Source organism: Rhinolophus sinicus, chromosome 1, assembly GCF_057876585.1.
Source record: "Rhinolophus sinicus isolate RSI-liver-muscle chromosome 1, RSI-T2T, whole genome shotgun sequence".
NCBI lineage: Eukaryota > Metazoa > Chordata > Mammalia > Chiroptera > Rhinolophidae > Rhinolophus > Rhinolophus sinicus.
Window position 1 is genome coordinate 143,494,549 of NC_142501.1, and position 19,295 is coordinate 143,513,843.

The 19,295-nt window shown below is 35.3% G+C and overlaps 2 protein-coding genes across 35 annotated transcripts in view; one reads left to right on the top strand and one right to left on the bottom strand.

The window, feature by feature from the left end:
- FIP1L1 (factor interacting with PAPOLA and CPSF1) overlaps positions 1 to 10,912 on the top strand; it is a 63,049-nt gene extending 52,137 nt beyond the window's left edge. For 25 of the 30 annotated variants that reach the window (XM_019740135.3, XM_019740136.3, XM_019740132.3 and 22 more), the window contains 3 exons: positions 2,102 to 2,315; positions 6,856 to 6,993; positions 7,725 to 8,038. In XM_019740135.3, the coding sequence (XP_019595694.1) occupies positions 2,102 to 2,315; positions 6,856 to 6,993; positions 7,725 to 7,872 (500 nt within the window). In that variant the 3' untranslated portion in view covers positions 7,873 to 8,038. Of the gene's footprint in view, positions 1 to 2,101; positions 2,316 to 6,855; positions 6,994 to 7,724; positions 8,039 to 9,330 lie in introns of those variants that run through there. The other 5 variants (XM_074324550.2, XM_074324547.2, XM_074324548.2 and 2 more) reach the window with 3 other exon arrangements.
- Positions 7,979 to 19,295, bottom strand: part of LNX1 (ligand of numb-protein X 1) — a 109,769-nt gene continuing 98,452 nt past the window's right edge. For 4 of the 5 annotated variants that reach the window (XM_088790277.1, XM_019740123.3, XM_019740122.3 and 1 more), the window contains 4 exons: positions 14,910 to 15,087; positions 12,980 to 13,208; positions 9,812 to 9,970; positions 9,128 to 9,412 (listed from right to left, as the gene is read on the bottom strand). In XM_088790277.1, coding sequence (XP_088646403.1) covers positions 9,277 to 9,412; positions 9,812 to 9,970; positions 12,980 to 13,208; positions 14,910 to 15,087 — 702 coding nt within the window. In that variant the 3' untranslated portion in view covers positions 9,128 to 9,276. Of the gene's footprint in view, positions 9,413 to 9,811; positions 9,971 to 12,979; positions 13,209 to 14,909; positions 15,088 to 19,295 lie in introns of all 5 variants that reach the window. The other variant, XM_019740125.3, reaches the window with a different exon arrangement.

Sequence of the window (19,295 nt, forward strand, 5' to 3'; positions counted from 1 at the left end):
CTTCTGCTTCCCAGCTTTGGTCAACTTTACTCTTACATATAACATATTTGTCCTATAACCAAAATTATTTGTGCCCCAATACATTTTTTATTCTACAAGCTAGATAATAAACCATATTTGCTTATTATGACTATGTAAATATTATATATTGTAGAGATTATTATAATACTCAGGCCACTTAAAGGAGAAGGTTCTTATAGTAAATATATTAAAATTAGCATCATACACTTTATCAACTGTGTAAAATCGTACCACATTTTAATTGGGTTCATATTTGAACCATGACTTTCTCAACCTTGAGAATATAAAAAATATTCTCCAATACATACTTTCTCCAAAAAGTTTTCAAATTTTGTTTTTCCACATGTATGTCCTTAAGCCATCTGAAAAATTAAATTTTGCCTGTTATAAAGGTATAATTGTCCCAGTGTCATTTGTTGAATAGTCTTTCCTTACTTGAGGGATCTACAATGTCATTTCCATTCTTGTATCAATTTCCATGTATGCACAAATCTGTTTCTCTGTTACCTAGACTATTCATTTTGTTAATTAAACTATCCTTGTGCTAATAATGCCACACTATCTTAATTATGAGTTTCATAGTAAATCTGATACCTAGTTCAGCAAAATCTCCTTTACTCTGCTTCAGAAAAATTGGGCCATTGCTCTTACTATATGTGCATTTTAGAACCAACTTTACAAGTTCTGAAAAACTGTTGAGATTTTGATTAATAACTAACATTTATGTTATGCTTACTATATGACAGACACTTAAACTCATGTAATTCTGACAGCCTTATAACGTAGGCATACTGTTATTATCCCCATTCTGTGGATGAGGAAATTGAAGAACATCCAGATTAAGGAATTTGCCCAATATCATACGCTAAGTGGCAGTCAGTATTTGAAACCCTGCAGCCTGGTTCCAGAGTCCGTGCTGTTACACCATAATATTGGAATTCAGTTGATGTTCTGTATCAGTTTGTATGAAATTTATACCTTACAACATGAGTTCATCTGTGAACTAGGACTCTATCCATTTAGGGAGTTGGTTTTTAATGTGTTTCAATTAAGTGCTAGTACCTCCACACACTTCTTGCAAATCTTCTGTTAGATTTAGCTATAGGTACCTAATATTTTTGTTGTTGTTGTAAATGGTATATTCATTAGAACACCATGTTCTGTTTGTATTTGCTTGTATTTAGAAATAGAATTTGGTATTTATTATATAAATAGATAGATACATGTATTGAGATATATATATGTATTTATATATATATGTATTGAGATACATGTATACAGATACATGCATTGAAATATATAGATATATATGTATTGAGATATATATGTATTGAGATATGTATATATAATATATATAATATATAATATAATATATATCTAACATGTATCCAGTTTCCTGTTCAACTTTCACTATAATTTGTAACATCTTTTCAGATCGTGATTGATTATGTTTTAAAAAATAGTGATTTATCTAGGTTTTTAACATCTAAGTTAATATGTAAGATTGACCTATGATTTTCCTATATTTTGCACTGTTCTTAACTGGTTTTGGTATTAAGGTTATACAACCTACATGGGGTAAGTTACGGGGTGATCTTTTTTTCTATTTTCTGGAAGTTTGTGTGAATGGTCTATACCTTACAAGTTAGTAAGATTCACCTATAAAAGCCAGCTGGTCTTGTGGAAAGGGTTTATATTACTGATATTAATGTTTTAATAGTCATGGGACTATTTAAGATTTCTTTTTATTTTTGAGTCTCTTTTGTTTGGTAAGTTGTGTATTCATTCAGTTATTTTTAGGAATTAGTCTATTTCAGCTAAGTTTTTAAATGTGTTGGTATAAAGTGTATAATATTTGCATTATTTAATCTCTGCGACATCTGTAGTTGTGGTCCCTTTTTGGTATTAGTTATGTGGTTCTGGTATTGTTTATGTTGTCTCTTTTTTGTAATCTTGTCAGAGATTATCATGTTTTATTTATCTAGTCTTCAAAAACCAAGTACCATAACTTTTGTTTTTAATTATTTATATGTATATATCTATCTATATATTTTATTTATTTATTTTTTTTGTTCTTTAGTTGCCTTTCCCCACCTTCCTGGTTCTGCTCCTGCGTGGCCTAGTCTTGTGGACACCAGCAAGCAATGGGACTATTATGCAAGAAGAGAGAAAGACCGAGATAGAGATAGAGACAGAGACCGAGAGCGAGATCGTGATCGGGACAGAGAAAGAGAGCGCACCAGAGAGAGAGAGAGGGAGCGTGATCACAGTCCTACACCAAGTGTTTTCAACAGGTTTGTTGAATATGCAGGAGTTTGTACACATGTGCATTATATAATTTATATTTGGTAATAGGATGGAAAATCTAATTCAGTTGGGAAAGGATTGCTTGAAAAGTAGTTATGATAGCCGTTTTAAAAGCATCAAGGCTATTCATGGGGGTTCCCACTGTCTAAAGCAACAGTCTTTAAATCTTTTTACTTTTCCCTTAAAGCATGTCTGTCTTAGTAAGCCTCTTTAAGAGCATTGACCACCACCATTTTTCATTTCTGTATCGTCAGCACTTTGTACAGTAATGCCTAGCACGTAATGGTATCAGTGAATAAAATGACTTACATATTTCAGAGGAAGAAGGCGAATACAATAGAGAAAAAACAATTTTGAAAAGTGTTGGTGCAACTGTTAGCCAGAAAGTATTTGAAATGAACAAAAATCAACCTTTATTACAACCAAAACATTCATTTGGGCATCTTTCATGTTAACATATCAGTCTAAGTACCATCACAGTGTAGAATGAAATAAGTTAAATGTAACTTTTTGCATGCCAACTGTTTTTATGGATGAGATAAATAAACATAAGATACATAAACAGTTTTCTGATTTTGCTAGATGAGGTGAAGCAGTACATCAATTCAGGATGTGAGCATATGCTTGATTCAGGTAGCATTTATATTGTTAGATGTGGTCATCTAGTCATAGACTTGCTAATCTAAAAGGTCCTTAGGGATCTAGTCTAAATTTTTACTTACCAGATGAGGAAATGGAAGCATAAAGAAATTAAGGCAATGGTAGAGCCCTGCTATCTACTGGAAATGTAGTTGAGATATTACTTAAAATGCTTTCTAATCTTGAAATTAGGCAGTTTAAACATTTTTTCATTTTCCTTATTACTCTCTATGCACTTGACTTCTTTTTCCTTTTTTTTTTGAGGGGGTGGGGGAGGGGGACCCAATAAATTCTTATATTCATGTAACGGACATTTTCTGAGTCTGTTATGTACCAGGCACAGAGTTGTGTGCTGAGGATACAGAATTATTCATACATTACCCTTTCAGATTTAACCATATAATACTGTCAAGGTGAGTAGGACTGGTTAGTACTTTAAAACTTTATCTAAAAAAAGTGTGCAATAAGAAACTGAATAAGATTCATTAATTTTTTTTCCTTCTTGTAGCTCCTAATAAAAAGACTTATACATTGTAGGCACCTGATAACATTTTATTAACTAAATAAGTAAAGTTATGATACATATATGTTTGTGTGTATGTGTAAATATGTATGTTTTGTGTTTATGTGGTGGGACATGTGTTATTAACTTTAGCCACATAAGTTAGTATGACTGTTTGGTTCAAGAGCATTACTTTCTAGATAGTTGAATTGTTTCTAATGTAGATAAAATGAATTTATTTGAGACAGCACTGCCATCTCTAGAATGTTCATATTCACAAGTTAAGGAGCTTAATGCAAAACTTGATAGGAAAGAAGACAAAGAAAGGGCTTTGCTAGAGCTCATAAATTTGCTTTGCATAAGTATAAATAGTACATGGTTTATAGAACATTTGAGGCTAAATTCTCTGATTCTTCTGTTTCAAACACACGCATAAATGCTACTTAATTTTTATTGAAACTAAAAGCGTTAATGGTTAAACCACATTTAATTTTCAGGTTGCTAAGCTGTAGAGCATCAGAAATCATGTTTACCTAAATCTGACTAAAAGTTCAAGGCCACAGAGACAAAAGGTGGAGGAATTTTGTGTTGTTCTGAATTATCCCAGGAATGAAGTTTTCTCTGGAAAATCCAAATGAAGTATAAGGCCATTTTTTTCCCTGAAGACTGACATTTTAGCAATATGGCATGTAGTATGCGCTGTGTTATAAATTATGGGGTCATTGTTTTGAAAATTACAGAGCATTTTCAACATCTGGTCTTTAGGCCACTTAATTGTGGGCCAGAAAGAAGTCTGTTCATTCTAGGGTGTTTGAAATGAACTCTAATGATTTCCAGACCTAGAGAAACCTTTGTGCTGCAGCTGCTTATCAGAGAAGGGGGTGGGAGGAAAGGGGTCTTTATATTTTGTGTGTGAGGCCAAGTCTTCCACCATCTGTAGTAAGGTTCCTATTATATGGCTGCCTTCAGAATCTTAAAAGTCCTCAAAGCTATCAAGAGTTGATGTTACAGTAAAGTTACAAATGACAAATTATGAAATAATTGACCTTACTTATTTTTATGTAAATCCAGTTGGAATCATTACAAAGAGAGCCTCATTTTTTAAGAGGATAATATTCATTTGTCCTGATGGGTGTGAATTTATTCTGCTTCAGAAACATTAATTATTGCAGGGTTAGTCATCTTCACTAAAAGTGTTCTGCTACTAAAATATTTAGCATTACTGTATTTTGCTGTGTATAAGGCGTTCCCATGTATAATGCACACCCACATTTTTGGCCCAAACTTCCAGGGGAAAAAAAAAAATTTCATTTTAATTCAAATTTTTATTTCTTTACATTTAGGTACTTTTTTTGTATTATAAAGGAATTTTAGCATTTATTTTTTTCAACATATTATTGTACAAGAAATTTTATAATATGTAACAAATAATTACAAAACAACAAATACAGGGTACAAGAAATTTTATGTACCAGTAACAAATTTACGATATTTACACATCATAGAAGGCCAAGAACGCTTCGTCATTGCAAGTTCATGTCGTAAGTTCAGCAAAACCGATTATCATTTTCCAGGGTATTATTTTGCACACTGGTATCGTTATTGATTTCTAGAGTTACACTTTTAACTCATAAGCATAATTAAAGGAATTAAAAACATATACATACAAATTAGTACTACCCATATATAATGCATATCCTTGTTTTTCCCTCACAAAGTTGTGCAAGAGTGCATTATACACAGCAAAATACGATAAATTTACTGAAGATGGTTAGCATACATGTCACCTGCCATTTATTGAGGGCCTTCTCTTATACTAAGCACTTTAAATATTATTGTCAATTCTACAGCTACCCTGAAAAAGATTGTTGTCAATTTTACAGATGAGAAAACTGATGTTTAGAGAGGTTAAGTAACTTCCCCTGGAGCACACATTTAGTAAGTAGCAGAATCAGGATATGCGCCTGGGCCTTCTCTGCCTAGACCCTTCCCACCACTCTACATGGCCTGTCCTGGAACTTGGCCTTTCTGGTGGTTTGCTTCCACCTTCCAAATACAAAGGACGTATTTATGGTATGTATACATATGTACACAGACACATATACACATATATGTGTATATATATGTATATATATATATATTAATACATTTTCTTTTTTAATAAAACATTTTTAAAATGTAGTATATCACAGGCAATAGTATCTTGGTCAACAGTAACGTGGCATTAGGCATTGCACTACGGAATCATTGCTAGGAGACGCAGACTACTTCGTTATTTATATGGCTTATACTTTCACCTGATTCTATCTCCTATTACTCTCTCTCAGATTCATTAATACCTTGATGCTTCAGACAAATTAATAATTTGTATTAAACATTTCTAGAAACCAAGGCTCTTTACACAGTGCTCTAAAAGATATTTTTAATGATTCTAAGTGAGAAAGTTTACTGATACTAGGTTGTAGAAAGTATTGACTTCTATGCTGAACAACAACAAAAAAATAAAAGTGACTTGAAGAATTAAGAGAGATAGAGAGGAGTGTCAGTGAGTGAATGTGAAAAGAGGACAGGTCTAGGGAGGTAAAGTAAGACTACCTCTGACTAGCCATCCTTTCCAGTTTCACCAGCCTCTTCTGTCCAAAATCAGAAAATGGAGGTACACCTTAAGTTTATGCATTTGAAGTTATAGCCATGTAAATCCCTTCTCTTCACCTCTTCTCCCAGCCACACACACATAAAATATTAAGTCGTTGAGATGTCAGACTGCAAGTGTGTCCAAAGGCAATTTTTTGTCTGCATTTTGTGTGGAAATTACAGAAATTGCTTTGATGTCCCTCTGTTTTTCATACTTATACCTTTTCATTGGATGATATATTCTTTGTGATTGAAAAACTTAAGAACTGTCTGCTTTCTACTATGTAGCCGTTATGAACCAAATATTTAAAAAATATTTTTAGAATCTTAACTGTGTATCCAAGATTTTGTAAGAATTTTGATTGGAAATCTGAGATACACAAACGTGCTTTTAATTCTAAAAGGAGTAAAAGAAAGCTGATTAAAATGTAAATCATTACAGCTACCAATTTTTGAAGAAAAACGGTTTTATATAAAATTTCTACCCTGTAACAATTTTGAAAGCACAGAACAAAATTGGCCCCTTAACATTATGTGTATTATTATATATTTGGTGTTTTTGTATTAGAACTAGTACCAATTTGGGAATGGCATTATTTTCCTCAGTACAACAAATAATTTTGCATGTATTCTCTCTAAGGTGCTAACGTGGGGGCGTCTGGTTTGGACTGATCACATCTCTTCTTTCATAGTTTGAAATCATTCACTATTAACAGTATAGTTGTCAAGAAAAGTTTCTGTTCCAATTTCAGTGATGAAGAACGATACAGATATAGGGATTATGCAGAAAGAGGTTATGAACGTCACAGAGCAAGTCGAGAGAAAGAAGAACGACATAGAGAAAGACGACACAGAGAGAAAGAGGAAACTAGACACAAGTCATCTCGAAGGTTTGTTCTTTAATAAAATAGTGAATCTCTTTGAAGCTAAGAGAGAAACTGATTTGACTTCAGGAAGTAAAAACAAACATTTCCCAATAACCAGTAGAGCATACATGTTCCTAATTGGAAGATTAAGAATAATCTCTTGAAATGATTCCTTATAGGCTTCAACAAAGATTTTTAAATCTAACAAGACTATTTAATGCCCATAAACCAAAATTAGCATGAAATATAAAATAATATATGAGAGAATTAGACTTATTACGTTACTTTGTTGAGAGAGGGGGGAATCTGGCATATGAACCAGTCTTTAATAGTAAGTATCATTAAAGCAATGTTCAGTTTAATCAAAGGAAATTCACGGCCTTGTAGTCTCCAGAAAAAAATCAGTATTAAATTTTTAATGCCGATTGTTTGCTTAAAATCAACCCTAGAAAGTATTTCCTGTTCTGACTTAGTGCTTTAGTTTCTCGTTTGTAATTAGTCTTTCAGAATAAAGTATATGTAACCCTGGAAATGTAGGATAATATTGGTGAAGGTGAACCTGTAATGTAAATAGAATCTCAGCATAAAAAATTCACAAAAAAATTGATAACTCTTCAAAATGTTTTTGTGAGAAAAAGAATGGATTAAAATGTCTAAAATCCAGTATTGAGGATTTAACTATACAAAGTGGATTGATTTTTGTCACTACTTGTGTACTTAAACATTTTGAAGAACACACCTTTCTTTTTCTTCAGTAATAGTAGACGTCGCCATGAAAGTGAGGAAGGAGACAGTCACAGGAGACACAAGCACAAAAAATCTAAAAGAAGCAAAGAAGGAAAAGAAGCTGGCAGTGAGCCTGCCCCTGAACAGGAGAGCACTGAAGCTACACCTGCAGAATAGTCATGGTATAACCTTTTGTGTATATTAGGGCCAGAAATAGATGCTATAAATCTTGTTATTTTTCTGGATAATGTTGAAGAAATTTACCTTTAATCTTCTGTTAGTATGAACATTTTTTTTTTTTTTTTCAAAATAAAAGAGTGAATTTTTCATGTTAAGTTAAAAATTTTTGTCTTGTAGTATTTAAAATAAGACAGCGATAACTTTATATCCAACAAAGTAATGTGAATGAGTCACACAGCAGGGAATTTAAAGAGCTATGTTTAGCTATGTACATACCAGTATCTGATAAGAAAACTATAGCCAAGGTGGAACCTTGACCTTTGAGTTAATCAAATACTAGGGTCTGGTGGGTTGCAGTGCAAAAGGCACCTCTGAGTCTTGAGTCTTTCATCATTACTGCTGTGGAACTGTTGCTTAGCATATTAAAGAACTTACACAGTTTTGATATCCTAATTTTTTGATAGCCAGTTTTCAGTGTTCTAAATCTGGTTTTATGGTGAAATTAAATGAGGAAGTTTTATATCCAACTTAATAAAATCTAAAGGTATTTGGGGTGACCTCTGTGAAATACTTTACCCTATGTGTAGTTTCTAGCAGGCACATGGACACTCGTCACTGTGACACACATTTGAATTGCCTCATGGTCATCTATGTGAGCCAGGGTCAAGCTGGTTTGCCCTTTCTTAATGCTCTTTCCAAAGCTCCATTGGTTGAGCAGCATGCAGAGTTCTTATAGTTACTAACTATATTGTGACTAAAAATAAATGACGAGCTTTAGTCTAAATCTAAGAAAAAACAAGTTTATAATTCTGTGAGCATTTTAGGATTAATCTTTAGGAGGTATTTGTCAGTAATGGTAAAAAATGGTTTTGAATGAATTACTAGGATATTCTAATTAGTGATCATAGAAATGAATTTAGTATCGCATACTAAAAGACAACTATAATTTTTGAAAAATATTTATTTTTCATTTGATAAAAGGAACATTTTTCAGCAATGCACTTTTAAAATTCTCTGACTGTAAATTGTTTTTAAAGTACCCATAATGTAGCCTTTGCAGACCTCAGCATATACCAGAATTTTTAATTTAATTGTATGATTCAAGTTCAGTGGGGGCATACAAACCATTTCAGCTGTTTGTGAGTTTTTTATTGAATAGAAAAATATAAACTTAAAGTTGTAGAGTGATGCGAAATCCTCCACACTGAATAGAAACTATTAGTAATGTTTGTTTTGAGAATTATATTTTGAGGTGTAATTAGCTCTCATTAGATCGTACTTTTCCTGACATTAAAATTTACATTTTTACAATGTAACCTTTCAATACAAAAATTGACAAGATAAATATATTGTTTCAACTTAGCTTATTTGTCATTTCCTGTTTCTCTGTGACCCACCATTCTATAAAAAAGTGCCAGGCCAAGAAACAATAGTGAGCGTAATTTTTCCTTTAAGTTCTTTCAGCATTCTTGCCAAGCAAGCATGTGTCATTCCTGATGTACTTCTGCCATTGACAGCAAGAAGAATATCACCACATCTAAAAAAGTAAATAAAAAAGCAAGGTATATGGTTAACATTTTGATCTGTAACTGAAGCTAATGCAGGTTTTTTTGGTGGTCCTAGGTTTTGCTACATCTGTCGATTTTAATTACTGCTAATTAAGGTGTTCTTCCTTCCCTCTTCACTTAAATTCTGCAAAGTCCCTTTCCATTCAGCTTATGTTAGAAGGGATGCTGAAAGTATAGCAAGTTGCTGTATGGGACCCAGAGTAACTAATCATTTTGGATTTCTTAGAAATTGAATGCTACATAAATGTGTTTAATTTCTTACGATGATAAAAGTATAATAACATGACTTATTTCAAGTGGGGCCAAGCTTTTTTTTACATGTATAAAACAAAATTTTGAATATAAGTGTTTTGCTAAGTAGTTATTACCTAATTCTTCCATCATTGTAAGCTGGTGTTCCTTCAACAATGGATTTGATAAAAAAAGGTTTGTTCCCATTGTATTCTTCATAACCTCCTACAATGCAGAAGCCCAGACTTCCAGCTGTGTTTCTTCGCAATATAACATCTTTACAGTTATACAGGTACCTGAAATAAAATGTGCATGTACATTTGATTACATTTTTAAGTTGAACTCAGTTAATTATTGGCATTTTTAAAGATAAATAGCAGTAGATGGGTCTCACTTAAAATTGTGTCATAGCCCATTGACTTTTGTGGTGTTAGCTGGCTTTTTCTAATTGAACTGTTTTCCATAGCTAGACACCCTTAAAAAAAAAAAAAATGATACCATCTGTTTTGTTTATATCTCTACTGGGAGAGAGTCCTTTTTGGCTTAAGGATTTTAATGCCTCAGTTTTTATTAAAAAGTTGGACATGCCTAAATCCTTACTGATGAACCAAATTCAAGCATACTTATGGATGTCATATTTTACTTGTAGATATAAATAATTTTAATGAAGGCAAAAATTCTTTGAATAAATGATTAATCAGTGAAAAAAATTTAAACCTAGTCTAATGCATTTGCTGAAATTTTGACTTCTGAAAAATATCAGTTTATATGTAGTTCCACATACTTGATAAAGGTTGTAGAGAAGCCTGTAGGCATAAAGTAAATGAAAATTGTGCATTTAAAGATTAAGATAAAGATTAAGAATGATTCGTATTGGAGAAGAGAAAACTGGCAGTAAATGGAATAGCAGGTTATAAAAGAAATGGGAGAAGACCACAGGTCTTCGGTAAATGAGTAGCGCATCCCAGCTAAAATAGAAAATTAGATTGAAGAAATGATTTCTTTTACTGTTCAGTGGCAGTTGAATAGGTGCAGGCTAAGTAAACTGTTAGTTGGGACAGAGGTATGTCAGGAGATGGATTTGACTCTAAAATCCCCCAGTCTAGGAACCGGTTTGAAAGAAAATTAACATTTTCATGTTGCTAAAAATCAAGATATGATTGTTTTGTTTATAAGCTGTACCTTAAAATAACTACTTTTTGAAAAACCAATAAAAAGTTTCTCGTGAAATTTTTTGTTAAGTGATGAAGTTGGTCATTAACATTTGTTAAACTGTAAATTTAAATGTGAGTATGTGAGCTTTTTTCCTATTTTGAGCCCTCTAAATTTAGGCCAAATTGAAGAAGATTTGGCTAGTATAAAGATTAGCAAGGAGTTTGGTAATTTTTCCAAATAAGAAAATTATGATTATCTCTAAAATAATTTAAACTCCATTGAAAGGAATTGATTAGTATGGTGAAGCTTGGGTTGCTCTTGAAGCTATATGTATATTTTTTTGTTCTTTCACTGGCTGTTCCTTCTCAGTCTCCTTCAAGGGCTCCATTTTCTTCAACCCACTTCTCAGTGGATGTCCGTATTTTCACTTGAGCCTCTACCAAAGTGTGGCTCACAAATTATGTGCCTTACATGGTCTGAAGATCAAAAAATACTTTTATCATAATAGTAAGATACTTGACTTTTCACTCTCATTTTCTTATAAGCATACAGTGGCATTTTCTAGAGAATACGTGATAGATCATCTGATAACAGATTAAATGTTGAGGAGATCTGAGGGGATGGTTGGGAAACTCTTTCACTATATTATTTGGTACCCTCTGAATGTTGTACTGTGCTTACTTATTAAGTTATTGCGAGGAGAGAAAGAAATTAAGGAAACTTAAGAATTGCCAGGGTGACTGAAAACCAGTGTTGTCTTTGCTGGCCCTGCTTCACACTGCCTTTCTGCTCTTTCAAAGGACATGAGCAAAATCCAGACTGTACGGGCAGGAGGAAGGAAGTGCTCTCCCAAGGCAAAAGGTAGAGGGAGAGAAAGCCATTCATTCAGGTGTATTTGGAGTAAAAAGCATCACACATTTCTTCTGTCTTACACGAACCTTGATTATATAACAAATAACTTTGAAACACAAAAAATAAAATGATCTATATGGATAGGTTTCAGTTTCAAAAAGATTTTTTAAAAATAAAATCAGTTAAAGTAACACTCTCTTCTACCCAGATTCAATTCTAAAATGTTTAAAGATTTAAAAACTGCCTCAGTGCTCAGTTTTCAACTCTTTAAAAATGTACTTCTTTAAAATTTATCAGTTAGTGAGGGCTCAGCAAGGAAACTAAAGTATTTGTATTTGACTCAGGGTTTTTTGATTTTTTTTAAAAAAGCCTCATTTAAAATTTTAAAGAATGAGAGAGATCCAGCCTATCTCCACCCTCAAGAAAAATGTACTAAAACCAAACAGCCTGCTTTCATTCATTTAACCCTAGCCAGCACATCTTCAGTGACTCTAATATTTAACACTTAAATCGTTCATTTGGAATAAGACATTTTCTGAAGGCCAAGAGTTTCTGCTCTGATGCAGGTGAGCAAACCCCAATTTATGAGTATCTGTCTTACTGAATATTTAATTTTTGTATACAGCCATATAGCAAGGGTACCCCAAATCTTTTCCTGAAGTGTCTATGTGAGACAAACGGCTTCACTGTAATGCTCTAGTTACATCTCACTAAAATGACAATCCAGCTGCTTCCTGAAATGTTATACAAGAACCTCCCAAGAGTAGGAGCTCGGGAGGGAGAGGAGATCTGAGCCGTGTCCTCAGTCAGCACATGCTTCACCATAGGAGTGAAGGCAGTGTTCTGTGTTGCTTTATGTTTAGCTGGGGCTGCCCAAAAGCTAGAGGTAAAACCACAGAAGAGAGTCATCCTCCCGGCAAGTGCCGAGGGCTGCCACTAGCAAATCGGCAAGGTGAAGCAGACCCTGCTCCAAGGGTGTGTGTGTGAACACAAGCTGGATTTCAGCCCCTTCTCCATTAGCTGAGCTCCCGGTTGCCTTGACAACCAAAACCACTGTACATGGCAGACCTGTGAGCCCCTCAATGTGATGCCTAATGTTTCCACATCCAGGCTTTCATTCCTGCCCTAGGATTTCTGCGTGTGTTTTCAGACAAAATTATTTCAGGTAGTCCCATGACCAAGTCTGGGGTTCATTAAGATGCTAGTGCCATGAATCAGCCCAAGGGAGTAGAAGAGTGGTCTAAGAAATGCACTTGTTCCCTCCCACACCTCCCCAAGGATGTCACATTGGGACTCACCGTGGTAATTTCAGCCACATGACCCAGGAAGGAGACCAGTCGCCTGGTGGGGCCCTATTGTGGTTGGAGTCCAGGGCTGCTGGGCTGTTGCTGTCTTCCTGGGGCTCACATTGTTCAACTTCCAAAGCTTTAAGAACCATCGAGGAGGATGTGCTTTTTAATAATGCAACGGCCTCGCTCCGGTTGACCTCTGTTAGTTCAGTCCCATTCACGTTTAACAAAATGTCACCTAATAGCCAGAAAAGCAGAAGCTACCCTTAGTGAGAGCGCAAATAGGAACTTATGCATACAGTGCAAAGGGGCAGGGACAGACTGGGATGCGGGAAGTAGTGGCGGGTGGGGGGCGGCATGTCATTAGTCTCTTGCGGTGACATGAGGCTGGGTTCTTGGCAAATGGTGAACTATGTATGTCCCAAAGCATTGGTACGTCATGTGTGGAGGTGTCTAAAGCATACCCATTAGTGTTGGCTCTTGAGGGAGGGAGGAAGGGAAGGAAAGGAAGCAAAGGAAGATAAATTGTCCTCATTTACCATTTAGTCAAAGAAAATCTACATTTTCACTCCTTTTTTGTTTCCTGTTTATAGCACAAAGGGAGAGTACTTGGCAAAAGCTCCCAGCACCTGCACAGAGCCCAGTGTGTGGTAGGCACCCTTATTAAATATGATTTGAATGAATAAGAAACTACCCGAGTATCTGGCAGAGGAGTCTATAGCATTTAAGAAAAGTGGGCCTGCAACTGTTCTTAAAGAAGCGGAAAGGGTTAACAACTTTTTCTATTCATTGCAAAAGTACTAAGAACTACCCTTGGGTAAGCACCTACTATGTGCTGGACCATTTTCATACATCGTATCTTATAATCCTCTGCGCATGTTCTCTCACTAACAAGTGCTTCTTGGTCGACGTCATTCTCAACCCACATGCTTGGGTGAAAAAGAAAAGCAAGAAAAACTGAAATACGTACCTCCCAACCTCCATTTTCTATTTTCTCTCTTGCCTGATTTTCTGCCTATGAACATTATCTTTTTTACACAGAATAACCATAACGAGGAGAAAGATGGGAAAGGCCTTGAGTCCTTCCTGACTCCAAAAGAAGTGCCATTAGGTTGGCAGACTGAATCCCTTAACATGCCATCCCCCTGTGGCTCCACAGGCTGAGCAATTGTACTTCAGAAGCTTCAATTTTATCTTTGAATCTGAACTCTTAAATGACATAATTGCTTAACCATCTGAGCTACCCTTCATGTGTATTGACAATATTATTAAGGATATACATTTGACATCTTCATTCAAAGTAGCCCAGGACACATAAGATTAAAGTGATGAAATACTTTTCACCAGTGGGAAAGTACCTATAGCATGGCACTTTCATTTGAAATCTATCAGCCTCCTATCAAATTATTTCTCCTATCCAACCTATAAAATGGAACAATTCATGAATAGTTTCATCGCTGGATCAATCCAGCAAAGAATCATTTAGAAGAAGTAGAACAAATTATGCTATTTACCTAAGACAACTTGCTCATAACTAGCATTTTCCTATTCTTGGCATAGTTTGCAGGTACTTGCTTCACTACCATGTTTCTCTGAAAATAAGACTTAACCGGAAAATAAGCCCTAGCATGATTTTTCAGGATGACATCCCCTGAACATAAGCCCTAATGTGTCTTTTGGAGCAAACCTTAATATAAGACCTGGTCTTATTTTCAGGGAAACACGGTAGGTAGCAAGCAGTATGGCGCCCACATCAGCCCACCTGAAGAGGGGGTAAACAGTTCCACACCTATACTCAATCCAACCATGGTCAATGGGTATCAGATGTCTGGCCAGATCTCCCTTGCATTCTCTTGTTAATTCTGGAAACAGTTACTTAACCCAGCAAGCTGCTAATTCCTTTTAACATGCTGCTGCCCCAGAACCTAAGTCTGTTTACCTGTTTTTATTCTTCCATCTTTGCTTATGACTCCTCCGGGCTCAACACTGATGACATAGATCGGCAAATCCCACTCCCTATGTGATGCTCCCCCTGCAACGGTCATGCCGAGAGATTCGCTGGGGTCTTTTCGGACACTTACCACCTTCTCATGACAAGTGACCGCAGGATGGAGGGGCTAAAGACAGAAAAACAGCACATTTGTTCACAAATGGGTTGGTATTTCCTACACACAAAAACTACCAAAACCATAAATATATGATGATGGTGCTTGGTCTCAGAGAAAGATGTGTAGAGAATCCTTGCTTTGCCCCCCACCCTCAGAGTTACATTATCCCAAATTCCATAGGTTGACTCAGAAATTTTACATTTCAAACAGGACCAGTAAAAAGGAAAGAGGAACAGGGTGGAGATCACTGGAGGAATACTAAGCATACAAAGGGAACGATACCCAAAATTTTTCAAGTGATTGATTTATTCCTGTTAGTGATAAAGTCAACATTTCATAAAACTATTGTCATTCATGAACATCAGGAAGTTTTCTAACTTAAAAAAGTAAGCACTTAATTAAATTGTCCCAGTTTAATTTATGGAGGTAATCAGTTGTAGAAATACTCAGAAAAATAATGGATTTCATAGATACACTCGTTTTAAAAACTCAGCAATGTCTAGGTTCCTCCCAATTAGCCTCTTTAGCATCTGTAAATAATACATAGGTGTACTCTTTCATTTCATTACATAACAATGTAAATATATCAAATGTAAATATAAAAATATAGTATTCACATTGTATTGTGTACCCTGTGGACCAACTTTTGAAAAGTTAAGAACTGATTCTGATTCAACAACACTAGACTGAAAACATGCAAAGTTACATGCAGCATTAGCTTGAAGCAATGAGATAGAGAGTAGGTCAGGGCAGTGTTTATCGATGAATGCATATTGATACATACTTTTCTAAAAATGTGTTCTCCCTGCTGGTGCAGTGACTGACCTCTATGGGATTCAGACTAGGCATGTGCACTGCAAATAAAACACTTGATCAAACCTCGAAGAAGTCTGTGCTCAAAACATAACTTACAGTTTTATCTAAAGAAAGAAAATTTAAAAACATCTGATATAAAAAATCAAGATACAGAACAAAGTGTAAGTAAACTACCTTCTGTTTTAAAAAAGAGAGAAATGAGAAGTTTCATTTTCATAAAATCTGGAAGAAAAAGTGGTTTATGGGAGTAGAGGTGGAACCGGACAGATCAGTGAAGGTGAGAGACTTCTTAATAAATACTTTCTGTCAAAATATCTGTTCAACAAATCAAATGAGTTATAATTAAACTTCTGTAAATCTAATGGTTGACATCATATTACCTGCATATGCGGGGTCAATTTTAAATGCATCCATATGAAGCAAGATAAGCCTGGGCTTTTTGTGTACTTACTACCTCATGATTTCCTAAGTTACCTATGTTTTAATGGCCTTATTGTATACAGTAATGACATATTACTGTATCCTTAGCACTGAACACAACACTTAGCACATCGAAGATGGTAAGTACATGTTTGTTGAATCAATGGATAAATTGCAAATTGCTACAAATTGTGTTTGGTAGTAATAGGACAATAAATCACAAACTGAATAATTATGGCAAGGTGTATGTTACAATTAGTCCTTGTAAGTTCTGGGTTGTGTCTATATAAACACCAGAACTTTGAAGAGCCTTGAAGAGAATGGTTATCAGATGAGGGCTGTAAAAGTGAAATAGGACTTTTCTTTAGAGAGAAGTTTCAAAATAAGACAATAATAGTATGAACACAGTGGTCCTAGCATTCTGGCTGAGGCCAAGGGGTAGATTCAGAGAGGCTCTCAAGACCCATTCTCAGTACGTGACTTTTTCCCTTCTGAAAAGCAATTAGATTCAAGGTGTCCCTGTAATTACAAACATCTCTCAAAAGAGCCCCGCTTGGGGATGCAGGCAGTTCTGAAATGCCCCCAACTTGACAAGTGTTTTAAACCCAGAGACTCCTACTGGCTGCCCTTCAGCTATTCCAGGGGTATATTTGTAAAGCATTTACTCCTGATCTTCACAAAGAAGGGCTTACTCATTATTTCCACATGGGGGATGGGGTGTTGGAAGGGTAGTTGTTGAGTCTCCCATGGTGATGGTCTAAAACAGTATGGAATGCTCTGGGAAAGGTGTGTGTGTGTAACGTGCGTGTAGACACACAGTATCTCATGCCTGAATAGCTGCCTAGTACTTTGTGTGGATGCCATACCCCCCACTGATGACCACTGAGCTTGTCTACCGTCTTCCGCAAAATTAAACAGTGACACTGCAAACATCCTTAGGCATACATATCTTGTGCACTTGTGTAATTATTTAGGCTAATGTCCTAGAAGTATGGCTAAATCAAACAGCCTGGGCATTTTACATTTTGATAGATATTGATAACTTACCTTTGAAACAGTTTTATCATTTGTAATCTCACCAATACACTGTGAAAATGCTGATTTCCCACAATTCTGCCAATACTGGGTTTTATCAACATACACAATATTTTCCCAGGTGGAAAAAAAAGATTACAATAATTTAATTGCCTCTCTGTGGTAAGTTTGAACATCTTTTACTATTATTTGGGTTTGCAGTTAGTAATTAGCTTATAAGATTTGTAATAATGTAATCACTCAAGCTCCCTCTAACTTCATCTATGAAATAGGTAATGCCCACATGCTGCAAACGTGGCTAAAAGACACGCAACCAAATGGAAAATATGGCTTTTACCTGAGAATACTTTGGTTAAAAAAATGTTACTAAGTACATTTGAAAGTAGCATAATTACATGTCTTATGAAATATTCCAGAAGTTATACTGGCTGCTCTTCTGTCACTCCAATTAATAGGACTTAGTGAGGCTTTAATTATTTTGTTTTGAATAAATATTCCTTGAATAATGTACAGATTGTCCAGATACTCCTTCATGGAAAAGGAAGGAAATATAATATTATCTACTTACGTGGGTCAAGGCAGGCAAACCAAAACTCACCATTTAAAAAAAAAAGTCTGGTAAATGAAACACAGATGTTAGGAGGAAAACCCAGGATGTCTGACTCTAAATCCATGCTCTCCCTACCAAACCACTTTGCTTTTAGAGGTAATATTTAAACACATGATATAAATTAATCTATCAATTTTCAGGTATCTCAGAAAAATACATGAAAGAATTACCCATGTTTTCCAGAAAGAGTTTAACTATTTCATTGACTAGAGAAATCAACCCAAATCCAATTCTGTCAAATAAAATATATGACATTCAAGATTTGGAATGTGCAAACCTATGTCTTCCTGGCTGCAGAGACGTGTTATTTATGTTCGTAGATGCAAGTTACTGGAGAGCAGAATTGTCTTCCATACTTCCTTCATTGCTTAACAAATGCCTCGCTGCGCTGAGCAACGATGTTTGGCTGAGCGCCTATGGGCTCCACACACGACTGGAGAACCCCAAATAAGAAATGTGTCTAAGTGTCCATGTGCCCTGGGTCTCCTCCAGCATTTGCCTTCCCCACGAGAGAGACACCACGGTAGGAATGGAAAAACCCAGATGCCCCCATTAACCCTCCATAACCAGACTTACCTAACTTTGGTTGGGGAGAAGGAAAGTTAAATACCACAGAGATCTTTTCCATCTGTGTTTTCTCCCCATTCCCCTTCCCCCATTTCAGGATGCTCCTAATGTTTAAAGACATAGTTTATAATAAAATAGTTTAAGCTGATTAAAAAAGATCGGGCACCTGTGCACTTATCACTCAGCTATTAAAAATACATATAGAATATTTGCTTCAGATTTTGAAAATAAAGTATTTTAGACAGAAAAAAAATATAAAGGTGAACGTAACCCTCATGTTACGTTCAACGCAGTGTGAGAAGTTCCCTGTATACCGGTGGTTGCACTCCCTCTCTGGCCATACTCCCTTTCTTCTCCCCCAGAGGTAACCACACTCCTACGTTTGATGCCTATTATCCTTTAACTTTTCAATTTGCTGAAAACTTTTGTCTCACAAATCTTGATTTGCCTTCTTTGGTATTTCTTTGCGTAATTTAAACTCCTGTTTTCAAAAAGCCATGTTTCCTAAATAAAACAAAACTTCAGTAGGATCATAAAAACCTAAATCATCAAAGAGCCATATAGTTTCATTTTAAATAGGCCACATTTTGTGTGTATGTGAGAGCTATTTCAGAAGGCAGATAGAATGATAAAGTGAAAATAATTACAGTTTTCCACTAGACCAGTTTGTTCTGTGTTTTCCAGGAATTGAACACAAGACAGAGGGTTGCAGCAAAAATTTGATCAGCTCATCTTGGCTCTTTCCATGATTTATGCGAGTTAGGAGGAA